The sequence below is a fragment of the Eurypyga helias genome, unplaced genomic scaffold (genome assembly GCF_000690775.1).
Source record: "Eurypyga helias isolate BGI_N326 unplaced genomic scaffold, ASM69077v1 scaffold32244, whole genome shotgun sequence".
NCBI classification, from domain to species: domain Eukaryota; kingdom Metazoa; phylum Chordata; class Aves; order Eurypygiformes; family Eurypygidae; genus Eurypyga; species Eurypyga helias.
In genome coordinates, this window is record NW_010248675.1 from 2,197 (window position 1) to 14,640 (window position 12,444).

Below are 12,444 nucleotides of genomic sequence, written 5' to 3' on the forward strand. Positions count from 1 at the left end.
CTGTAAAAAGCCCCCCCCAGCTTCCTTGTAGCCCCCCAGGCACTGGAAGGTGCTCTAAGGTCTCCCTGGCGCCTTCTCCAGCCTGAACACCCCCAACTCTCAGCCAACACGAGACCTTCGGAGGCATCTGAACAGCAGCTCTTCATTTAGGTGACTATTTTGGGGAGGAAGGGGAAAGGGGAACTTCCAGGGGAATTGGCAATTAGAACCAAAGATGTCCTGGATGACAAGGTGTAAGCAGCAAGGAAAATTCCTCTGCCATCTGTCCGCAGAAGCTCCCTCCTTCCCTGTGTCTCACTCCCAACTTCCCGCAGTGCCTGCTTCTCCCCTTCCCAGAGCCCAGCACAAGCCCCGCAGAGCCCCCACGTCTGACCCAGGGCCTTCCTTGGGCCCTGACCTCATGCTGGGTCGGCACAAACGCAAGTTTCCGCTTTTGTAAATACAGCTCACGACCTCCAGCTTTCAAGAACAAGCCAGAAATTAAAAGCCCCGGCGTTGCTCTCCCTCCTCCCCCGGGGGCACGCAGCATTCCCTTTGCTCTGCCCATTCCCGCACCGCTCCCTCCGTCTGCTCTTACCTTGTCGGTTGAAATCCATCGGAGGCTGTTTGCAGTCCTGAGCTCTGTGACCACTGGCCCCACAGTTGTAACAGGAGAGATTCCCATTTTTTTTGTGACTCGAACCGTTGCCGTTTCCCATCATTCCCTGTGTCTGATAGACCCCCGCCGTCCCTGCCATAAAGTTCTGCATCGGCGGTACCGCGAACGTCGACTGCCCGGTCATGACGGAGTCCGGCGCTAAACCGCTGTTGTAAGCGGTGTGGACCACGGGGAAAGTCGTGCTGCTGTTGTACTGCTGCGTGTTGATGTAGCCGTTGCTACACAGAGGGTTGAAGGGCAGAAACGGAAAAGTAAACATCGAAGGTCCCGAAAAGGGGTGCTGGAAGTAGTTGGCGTAGCTGACGGTCATACTGCTGGAACCACAGTTCCCGCTGCAGCCGCAGGAGCTGCACACCATGCACCCCGGCGGCTGCTGCTGCTGGTGGTGATGGTGGTGATGGTTCTGGTTCGGCACCGGGATGCTCCCTGTGGATCCGCTGCTGCTGCTGCTGCTGCTACTGCTGCTGCTGCTGCTGCTGCTGTAGAAGTTGTTCTCGGCAACAGAGGAGAGCGTGGGGCTGGAGCTGGGAGCGGGGCAGCTGGGCAAATTCGCCATGGTCGCGAACGACGTGGAGGGGTGGCTGCCGGAGGAGGCCGCGTTACTGTTGGCGCAGAAGCTGCCCTGCATCGGCGCCACTGGCACGCTGCTCATCGCAGAAAAGGCAACTTTGGTGTTGGCTGTGTACAGAGCAGTCCGGGGATTTATTATTGCAGGGGACACTGTTATTTGCATATTACTGGAGCAGGAAGTCTGCCCGGCGATGGCAGAATCGGTGGGAAGAGATGAAGACACCAGGAGTTTGATGGGTGGACGAGCCACGTGGAAGACTGTGCTGGACGTTACAGTGGCAGCGGTGCTTGTTTCTACTATTAATCCTGGCTGCTGTGCGGTTTTTATCACCCTGTCCAGACTCGAAGCGTGCACGACTTTGGTTCGAGGCCCGAAATTAATAGTAGACGTGGGCGAGCTGTTCTCAGCAGCCCCTGCCAGCACCTGCAAGGGCTGGTGGGGAGAAGACGCAGCCATGACATCCACCACCGCGTTTCCAAAGCTCTTCTCCATTTTTATGCTGCCCCTAGGCCCAGGAGAGACTTTATTTCTTTCCTCTAAAGACAGAAGCGAATGCATAGACGATGAAAGGAGCTTCATGTCCGCGTTGCCACGGTCTGATTTATGCACCGAGTTCAGCATCCGAATGGGGGTGATGTGAGAGGAGGGCGCCGACATCATTTGCATTGGCAGAGCGTGGTGGCCCGACGCGTTGGAGCCTGCGTCGTTTTGCACCGGCAAGACCTGAGCCGTCGGCCTGGCAGAGCTCGAGGTGAAATGATTCAGCAACATCACCGGCTTCTCCTTTTCCGAACCATCCAAGTGGATCTCTAAACCTAGGGAGAGAAACACCTATCAATACACCTGCCTCACCGGGCCAAGCTGGGCAACGCAGGCTCCCTCTCTGCTTCTGCTTACGTCTCTCGTTCTCCTCGGCGCTGTCCGAGCTCTCTTCCCTCGTCTGGATCCCCATGGGGCTGGAAGAAGAGCTGTAGTACTCTGAAGAGCTGCCCGCTCGGGGCAGTGGGTGGGCTGGCTGATCCACATCCACTCGCAGCTCTGCGGATCAAGGACACGTGAGCGTTCAGGGAATGCAAACAGAAGCGGTAACACCCCCTTGACAGGACCCAACTACAGCTGTTTCAGGGCACCACCCCACGTACAGCGACGCTCAGGGCGTACAGACACGCGCATCGGCTACGAAGCTGGAGGCTGACTGGTGCAGCCAGCCATTCCCATGGAAGCCGTGAAGAGGAAACCCCGTTGTATTGCGCTCCGTACACACAGGAATGGGACTTTCCGATGGCTCCCTGCTAAGCCACTGGCATTTTGGAAGTTAACGCTTACGACAGGTTGGTGAAAAGCCAGCGTAAGAACGAGCTCGCCGTTCCACGAGGCTCCACCCAGCCCCGAGAGCATCACAGCGTCCTCTGCTCCTCTTCCTTACCTGCAGCATGGTTGCCACGAATACTCTGGATCGGCCCCACGTGCGTAGTCGGGGGAACCCTTGCCACACCGCTGCTGGTAACTGAAGAAGGTGTTGTGGGGTTCAGGCACCGTTTCTCTGATTTTTCTCTACAAGGTGATGGAAAAATGTATGAAGAAAGAGAAACTGGCTAAAGCCCAACAACAGAGAACTCAATTTCTGGATGAGACTGATCCAGACAAAGCCCATGACGCAATCCACTCAAAGTTATCATTTCAAACAGAAACATTTGGAAATCACATCCATCTTGACCACAGCTTCTTGCCAGCAGTTACATTTGGACTATTGGCCATCTGATGACAATACGAATGCTCTTATTTGTACAAGGTAAAACATCCCCAAATGGTGACTCAACCCTACCACACGTTACGTACGCGCGCCCCAAACCTGGCCAGGCACCCAAAGCCTAAGAGAAGCCAAATGGGGCCCAAAGTTTGAATTTTGCAAACATGCTGTGGAAAAAGACTGATGAAAAATGCTGTCAAGGAGCTGTGATAAAGGGGTATGGAGCTGGAGGTTTTAATTGATTTTTAAGTAACTGCAGTAGCTTAAGAATAAACATTTCCCTCTAAGGGGAGATACAAAAACCAGGACAATCTGTTGCATCAGTTTCCCCAGAGCTATTAATATTGCACAGGGCATCGGCCTTCTTTCTATCAGCTCCACCACGTAAAGCTGTGATGCTCCCGAGACCGGGGTTACCTGCATCAGCCCTGACTTGGGTGGACTGCCCCTGTACAAAGTCAGAAGTCCAGATCCTGCACAGATATCACATCTGGCAGAGCAGAGCTCAGCAGGGCGGCTGCAGCTGCCACAGCTGGCTCCAGGGGCGGACAGCGGGCTCGGGTGGCCGCGGGCCACCGAGAACGGTCCCCAAGTGCTCTGTCCGCACTGACTGGAGGCCAAAAAGCTTCAGGTCTTATGAAGAAAAAGTCCTGCTGGGCATCCTGACATTCTGTGTGCCTCCCCTCAGCCTGCAAACGCTGCAGCTCAGCGGCCTGCTGGCCTGATTCCCTCCCACCCCGTGAAAAAGGTGGTAAGCCCAAAATCTAACTGGGCTTTGCACAGCTGCTTACAATACCTACTATACACGTTTAAAAACAAAAGCCCTCATCAACAGTATGCATCTTTTGTAAATTATTTAACGAATGTCCCCCTCCTGGCTTCTTCTTGGCTACAAAAGAAGAGGAGCTGTCAGCGTCCTTTCACCTGTCCTAGGTGAAAACAGGCATTTACCCTGTAATGGGGTTGCCATACCCTTTCAAAACAGAGTCTGCAAATTCTTACATGTGGTTATCCTCAGCACAACCCTGAACAGGCAACAGTAAACCAGGAATCACTATGTGTTGTCTCGTAGGCCCCTGTTTCAAGAGTGTTCAAAGCAACCGACACAGCTGCAGAGGAAGGGAGATGAGCATTGCCCATATTCACAGGTGGGAATCCCGGCAGGTTTATGGTCTGGAAAGCAGAGACCGTTGTAAAACTTCCATTAAAATATCTAACTGAAAAGGGGAGTTCCCCCCACTTACTTCTCCAACTCCAGCTGGGTCTTGAGCTTCTTCTTTGCTCCCATGGTGAGGGATTCAAACTTATTCAGATCTTCCTCAGTAAGACTCAGAAACTTGAGAAGAAAGAAACGTGTGCTTAGTTTTACAGCCTGAAATGTTCCTATTTAGGTTTTCAGTACAGATCAATTCTGAAAGTAGCTTTAAAGCCATTTTTTTAACAGGGGTTAATTCAAAGAAACTCTCTACTCCAGTTTCAAATTGTGGAATCAGAATAAAAGTCCGGAGGACTGGCACGCAAGAAAGAACATCTGTAGATTAAATTTGAATAGGTGTGCGCTTGTCTTAACACAATAAAGATGAAGGTTATTAACACAATAAAGATTGTTCACAATAAAGATGAAGTGATTCTCGTACTTACAGAACTTTGTGCTATAAATGAGCTTAAGGATGTCTTAAAACATCACTCTGGTTTTCCTAGTTGTGTCATTTAACAAAGAAAGCAATGTGTTTCTTTAGAAAATATGCCCCCCAAATAAATTTTATAATAAAACACTGACATAGAATATGAACATGAAATATAGACATTTATAATCTAATATGATATAATGTAATGAAAGTTAAAGCCAGCCAAGTATGCATAATAATACATGGGCTTTTTAAAACACACTAGAATATGCACAGTTTTTCTACTTTATTAAAAGAAAAATCCACTATATATTTTCCCTCACATAATGAAGAAAACCAGAAGCCTAATTACAATTAAATACCTGCAACATCCTATAACCAGCATGCCATCCCAGTTTAGCCCTGGCTCAACCTAAGCACTTAGTCCACTGGAGGGCGTTCAAGGCCCAAAGACAGGAGGAGGACAGGAATTCTGCAGATGGAGCTGGGTTAATGCTGGAGAAGTGTTCTGCTCAGAGAAAATCCAGCACAGAGGTATCGTCTGTGACCCTGACCACGCAAACACACAAGCAATTATTTCTCCACAAGAATTCCTTCAGAAAACAACCCCTTGCAGGTACGTGCCCTCGCTGGTACGTGCCCACGCTAACGTTCGTGTCAGAAGTCTCCGTTAATCTAGTTTTAAAAATAAGGAGAACCCAATATTTTGGGAGAAAAATCAATCAAGAAGCAGAAACAAATAATAAATCCACAAATTTTAGTTATCCTCCGCACATCAAAGGGATGAAGATGGATCCAAAGCAGAGCTAAGACGATTTTTCAAGCACTGAGCAAAGAACTCGTGACAGGGGCGGCAGCTGTCAAACAGCCCAGGCCCCGGACACAACATGGATCGAAAATAGGTGGGTTTCATCAAATTATTATTGCTTCAAGAGAGTGCAAACCTTCCCAGCACTTGCCAGTAGCTCCTGCAGTTCTCAGCGCAGATGTTTGCAGCCTCTCTCTCTCCGCACTAGAGAACATAAGGATGATTTAAAAGCTGGCTCCCTTCGCATCTCCTGCCCTACCTTCTCCATGGTGAGCTGCTTGAAGACAGGGTAGTATTTGTGCAACCGCAGTTTCCTGAGCCAGTCTAAGATCCCGTTCTGCTCCTGTGTCTGAGGGGTCTGCGGACTGGAAGACATTAACATGGGCGAAGAAGAGGTGTCCATCTGGGCACGATAGGCCAGCGATGAGCCAGCGCCTCCGGCGTGGGAACAGTGGGGTAGTGCAACGGGAGCAGCAGCCGAGTGCTGGACGTGGTTCTGAGAAGACTGAATGCCAGCCACGCCGCATATAGGTCTGCAAAAGAGAAACGTCGCTGGGTTTAGCACGCTGAATCGGTGTCACTCGGAGCTCGGCTTTTACAGACACACAAATCTGCCGCTTCCAGGATTTCTGGTACAACCCGCACTCTTTGAGCCCAGTTACAGATTTGCTCCCTAGCCCAGTAAAACCAGTGCAGTTTGCAGCAAACAGTAAGCCTTCTCTTCACCTTAAGCAGAGGTTTCCCTCGATAATCACAGGTAATATACATTCTACTACCTCCTGTGATTTAAAAAAGGTTTAGAGAGAATGGCCGTGGTCCAGCTTTGCGCTATTAAAAAGAAGAAAATTAGCCCAAATAGAATCCTGAGGAAACTTTTTTTTTAAAACGTGGGGAAGTGGCAAAATAACCCACAATATTGGCTCCTCTGGATTTTGTTGTAGAAAATGAGAATTGCCTCTTCAGAGAATGAGTTCTGAGTTAAATCCAACAAAGAAGATTTATTTCCTTCTTTTCCCAAGGCTGACTTCCCTCGGAAGAGGTTTCCTTCATTCCTCTGAAAGGAAAACCCCTGCTCTACAAGGAGAAATTCAACTATGCTGCAGAGAGAAAAACCCTTTCAGAGATGCTCGTCTCCCTTTGCCCACGAACTCATACTAGGGATGACCAGGTCTGTGCCTACAATTCTGATGATCGTTATTCCCTTTAAATATGTGATCAAGACCGTTACGACTTGTGGATCACAAAGGAATCATCCAACACCACAGCTCAACATTGAAGTGTTGACGCTAATTAGCACTTAGAGCTTTACACGTTGTTGCTTAGAGCAGGGCTTCAGAGGTTTTGCTGCCAGCAGGAACATGATGCTGGCAAAAGGTTTCCCTAAGTTCTTCCCTGAACACACGTTTCTTAGGACAAGAGAGCCACTGCCGAGTTCCTAACCACCAGTGACGGGAGGCTCTGTCAGTGCTGGGAGGTTTGGTCCAGCAGTGATTATATTTCATGTCCCTTATTTTTGAAGCTGAAGTTGAATTCTATCCTCCATTTCCAGTAATTTTGTCGTGTTGTATTCTGACTTGCAAACTGTTACCTAAGTTTTGCTGTCTTTGTGATCAATTCACTGCAAATCTTTTCTCCGCGCACTTACTCTACCCAGCTCTTGCAGTTCTTATTATGTGTTTTAAGGCATGTAGAGAAGGAACAAATGGCAACACTGGGAATTCTTAGTCCTACCTTACATGAACACGCTCACCATTTGTCTGTTAGGGGCAGAAGACACACTAGGACTTGAGTTTCTTAAAATCTTCAACAGATGGGTATGAAAGCGTAGACGCAAATAAATCCAGAAGGGGAGACCGGTAATTCCCCATGTAATGGGGTTTACCATTAACCAGAACAAATGTAAACAAAACAAATACTTCACCTTCCAGATGTTCCCAGCGTAGTTCCTACTTTATAAAGGGAGGGGTTGCCAGGATCTAAAAGAAGGGAAGTTACAGATGGCGTCAGTCTATGAAATGTCCATCAGCACAAACCATTCATTTTTAAAACTTTATTTAAACTTACTTGAACTCTGAAGCTGCTGTGAAGGAGACGAAGTGCTGAAGAACTTTCTAACGTGGTCATTTTTCACCACATGGGAAGGTAACGGTGCCAAATACCTGCAAGTTCATCAAAAGCAAACAAAGCCCCCCACCCCCGGTCCCGGTCTGTTATATCTGCTTTGCAGCTGCCTATGCAGTCATGACTGCGGACTGTACATGGAATTTTGAAATTTTGAATTTGACATTTTGAAACTAAAACCTAAAAAGACCTTTCCAATTAATAACAGCATGCAATTCTGAATCAAAGTAGACTTGAAATGTATGGATATTCTTATCCTTAATACTACCAAAACACGTGTTACCACTGTGCTGCTTTCACTCTGTTTAGTGTCTCAGTAAGATGCTTAATTTAGGAACAGCAAATGCTTGTAAAGCAGAAAATGTTCAAATATAAACTTGAAAATTTCCTTTCAAATTCACGAACCCGAAAACCGTAAGAAATATAGATGTATCTGTTATTTAATTTTCTCCTCTTCGAGATAAACAGCAGATGCAGAGTCTGGCGGTGCAGGGAGAAAGGCTGGAGAACTTACGTCACAGTCTCCCTGGGATTGCTGTGCCTCTTTTGAGGAAAAAAATGGCAATCTCCTAAAACTCTGCAACGTATAAGGTGTGTTCTATCAACATGACTTAACTTCTCATCGTCATGCAAACTCCACTGCCTCTTGCCAAATCCTCCACAGATTTGAAAACATACAGAAAATTGTTTAAAACAAAGAGCACTTTGACTCTATCTCTGTCATTTTTAAGAAGTCTTTGAGTGAAAAAGAATTCAACCATACACACGCACAGATGTGCTTTCCACCCTGAAAAAATCCCAGTTCAGTTCTGAAATTTTCAAATCGGCAGCACGTAACAGCTTCTTTCTCTGCTCCAAAGGTACGACCGTTGCTCTGCAAGCGCAGCTGGCTGCTCTATTAACCTACATTTGTCAAGACTGTTGCTAGCTAAACAGCAGCAACATGCCTTCTCCCTTCCCCTCCCTCGTTCTCCTCAACAGGCTGCAATCCTCCAAGCGCAGGAGGGACTCTCCGAAATGTTAATGTCCTTTCGCCCTGAAAAATAACCCAGGCCTGCAACCTGCTGGCTTCGGCTATGGAAAACCAATATCCACTGCAGCCCTGCCACTGGAGGACCAAGGTCTGACTTAGGGAAAATAGGTGTTTAGCAGAAGGTCTAACACAAGTTAATTAGTATTTTAAAGTGTCATTTAATAATTTGCATAGATGCAGACTGTAGTAGCTGGAAATAATTTAAGTGCCTCAAATTTTCCTAGCAAAACTATTTCATTTAGGGAGAGAGAATTGAAGGGACCTGCCACAGATGATGACTTGTAAAATGCTAGGTAAGATTAGATGATGGCCAGGTGATCTGTGATAACGGGAGAAGGTACTATCTAAGCCTTCAAAAATTTCTTAGCTGTTAATGGCTTCCAAAACTCAAATGGCTATAAGAGATACATACATGCATACCATTTTACAATTAAATAAACACCCCGACAACCTGAAACAACCGAGACAATAAAAACCAACGTGAAAGGGTAGGGGGAAAAGGAAAATCCTCATCACCGATCCCTCAAATACAGAAGGACGACTATTCAGGCAACTAATTTTTCCTGAGTTTTGGGGTTTTTTTAAAGCAGTTTGGGCTAATTTTTGAGCCAAATCAAGCTTCTGCAAAGCCACTGATCCTCTACTTATTTTTAACAAGGAATGAGGAAATGTCAGTTCTCCAGGAGGCTCAATACAGAATATTATTACCATCTGTATTTCTGAAGAAAGAATTCCTGAAAAATCCTTCTGCACTGAAATTAGTAGAACATCAAGAAATACTGCTTAGGATCAGGCCCTGATTTCTTGAGAGTAATTCAGAACATGACCCATTTCCATTTCCTGTTTCTTTCTTCCACTTGGTGAAAAAAAGCTAAGTGTCAAGATAAATAAACCACAACAAAGCACCCAGCATACCTAAGGTCCGATTCCAGGTCCATGTGGTTCCGTTCTAGGTAAAATGAATCTGGACCAGCTAGGCAAGGAATGAATTTCTCCAAGTTTTCTTCTGGATACAGCTGTGATAGCTAAAGGTGGAGGATATTACAAATAGAGAGTGAAAAGACGACTTGTTACTCGTAGGAGATTCAAGGCACGGCAATTTATAAGTCCAACAGGTTATGAAATTGAATCTCTGTTATTTCAGCACATTTTGAAAAAGTGTCGTTGAAGAAAATTACAGAAAGGGACAAAACATCTACCCGTTTTCCAAGTATTTTTCATACTGCCTTTACCTTGGAAATAAATTCAGTCACTTCAGAGGAAGATTTGGTTACCAGCGTCACTGAAGAATCAGACCACAGGACCTTGGGGAGTAAAAGCATTCAGTTTAGTAACTAATAACCAGGGATTTAAGTTTGGTTCCAAAAGATCCGTAACAGAATCACAGAATAGACATCAAACATCCCCACAGCCTGCAAGGAAGTTCGTAACGTGTGGCATCAATAAGGAAAAAACTCATTGTGCACAACTATTACTCAGTCCTGCCTTGCGGCCCGATTCTTGCTGTTATTACACTTAACAACTAGTCCGAATGTTTAAAAAAGCACTCCGTAGTTTACACAGCCGTTGCACGCTGCAGACATCCCGTATTAAGGCACAGACTACTGAGTAATGGAAAGTTTTTTATTATTATCATCGTTAAAGAAAACAGCTGGTTTGCAGAATCTGATGTAGAGCGCGAACCGCTCGGCACGGCGCAACAGCGCCTGTTGAGGATGAATCACCTCCGTACGCCACGCAAAGTGGAAGGCGGCAGCAAGCCGCCCCGCTGCAAAAGGCAAGACCTCAGAAACGAGACTTGCCGTTACCGCCCTTGCTACGCCCCGCAGTCACCATCTCCTACGCGCCCCAGAAAAAGGAAACCGCTCGGTATCTCTCCCCGTACGCCTCCTGCATTAAGTCACTGCATTCTCAGCCTCAGAGGCATTTCTTGGTTGGGAGACGATTAGTTTAACTGCGCCAAAACTCCCGATTTCTTGGCACAAAGAGTATCGGCGTGAGACAGGCCTTTGGTAAGTCCCTCCAGATTTAAGGTATCTACTCCGGGCGTTGGAGGGCGTGTGGGTCTTTGGCAGTTCCGCAGGGGAAGGAGCTGGTTCTTATGCGTTTAAGAAGCAGGAGGCCGTCTTCTCACATGACTCTACTTTCAACGACAACTGAAAACACACACCAAGTTTTTCCAGCCATCAGAATGTTGCCAAAAAGACTGGTGAGAGGAGAGTATTTCAAAATATCTTACATAATGGAGGAATTTCCTCTCTGCAGAGCTGTTACACAAAGAGGATGGGGGAAGAGAAAAGAAAAGAAGAAAGAAAACTGACGCAGTTTCTGGTCTTACAAAGCCTGTGGGGTTGTTCTCTTTGGTTTAAAGTTTGTGATAAATGAATCCTTTTTCTAGCTTCATGAGAAATTTCAGAAAATACAGGAGAAATTTGTCTTCCTTCCTAGTTTTGTAATAACCTGACATTTGTTAGGACTTAGTTTTGCTACCTTTTCACAACTGTCAATGCTTCTAAAACAACAACGTGATGCGTAAACGCAGAGAACAACAGCACCGCAAAGCAATGCCAAAAACACCAGAACTGCTCTATCTATTGACCTTCTATTCCCAAGCTACTAGCCAAGACATTTCATAGCTGGGTTTCCAACCCAGCAAACAGCCATTTATTAGCTCAGCTAAACTATGCACTGTTCTTTCCGTTACCAGCTGTCAAGTGAAATACTGGTTAAAGTAATTTCTGGTATTTATAGAAAAACTTATAACAGGAAAAGATGTTTCACAAGATGGGAATATGTAACTGGAGTCCAGACAACTGCATGCTTCAGAAAGATTTTTAAAACCCCTTGAAAAAAATCCCTTGATGACATTTGGAGCGACCACGGGATTCAGAAAACTCAGAGTATTACCCCTGAATCAAGTCATGCAGAGGTTAACGCTGCCGACGTCACAAGAAAACGCTCAACTGATGGTCTTGGGCAGGAGCTTTAAAGAATGACTTTTTGTTAAAGTTGTAGATAATTGAAATCCCACCGTCCGTTTTCTTTTGGGTTCTCCTTTTCCCCCCAACCGTTTGGCTCCGTTGCTTCATTAACCAAACCAAAGACATTTCCTGGGCTTTGCATTCTGAATTTTGGAATACGTCGTTCCAACTAGATGGCAGAAAAGCAGTTTGTCATCCTTCCTCGCCAGCACCCAGAATCCAGTCTCTGCTACTAACACAAGGTTTCACATCCTTCCGCAAAACTTGGGAGCAATGACCCAACCTCCAAGAGCTGTGTAAAAACAGGGGGAAGTCGCCTCTCCAAGCAGCTTGTGGCTAACCACTCTCATTCCAAAGAAACTATTCTCACTTCCAGTTTGAATTAGTCTGGCTTCAATTTTCAGACAGCGGTTCCTGTTATGCCTTTTTCTGCTAGATTAACGCCCCCTTTACCGTAACATATTTTCTTCCCTTTGAAAATGGTTTTTTATGATACTCAAAGTCATTTTTCAGTCGAGTTCTTCAAGTCTCTCACTATGTGGCGTTTTCCTCAAGCCTTGAATAGTTTCCATAGCTACTTTCTGTACTCTCAACGCCCCTTTTAAAACCTGAACCATATGCCACAGCCTCGCGCTCCCCTCAATCCAGGATCCAGAGATAAATGACCACCCTACCGCTTTTCCCACACGTGCAGCAGTGCCCGAAGAATCCAAATTCTCATTCGTCCAGATTAAGACTTAAAATTCTTTCTGGCTTCTGCATTCCAGCACATCAATAACCAATCTCTAAGTCTGCAGCGGTATTATCCCCTAAATGTTTATTTTGCCACAGGTTGATGCATCAGAGTGAATGTGGTTTTGTGTGTGTGTCCCACTCACGGAACAATCTCTGCAT

At 46.4% G+C, this 12,444-nt stretch overlaps 1 protein-coding gene across 1 annotated transcript in view; it reads right to left on the reverse strand.

Moving 5' to 3' along the window:
* The window catches only part of ZCCHC14 (zinc finger, CCHC domain containing 14), a 49,758-nt gene that overhangs the window by 745 nt on the left and 36,569 nt on the right, over positions 1-12,444 (reverse strand). The window contains exons 4-12 of the mRNA XM_010151146.1: positions 9,802-9,873; positions 9,485-9,594; positions 7,480-7,574; positions 7,337-7,391; positions 5,675-5,948; positions 4,224-4,315; positions 2,656-2,783; positions 2,127-2,267; positions 578-2,044 (exon numbers count right to left, since the gene is read on the reverse strand). Of these exons, the coding sequence (XP_010149448.1) occupies positions 578-2,044; positions 2,127-2,267; positions 2,656-2,783; positions 4,224-4,315; positions 5,675-5,948; positions 7,337-7,391; positions 7,480-7,574; positions 9,485-9,594; positions 9,802-9,873 (2,434 nt within the window). The remainder of the gene's footprint in view (positions 1-577; positions 2,045-2,126; positions 2,268-2,655; positions 2,784-4,223; positions 4,316-5,674; positions 5,949-7,336; positions 7,392-7,479; positions 7,575-9,484; positions 9,595-9,801; positions 9,874-12,444) is intronic.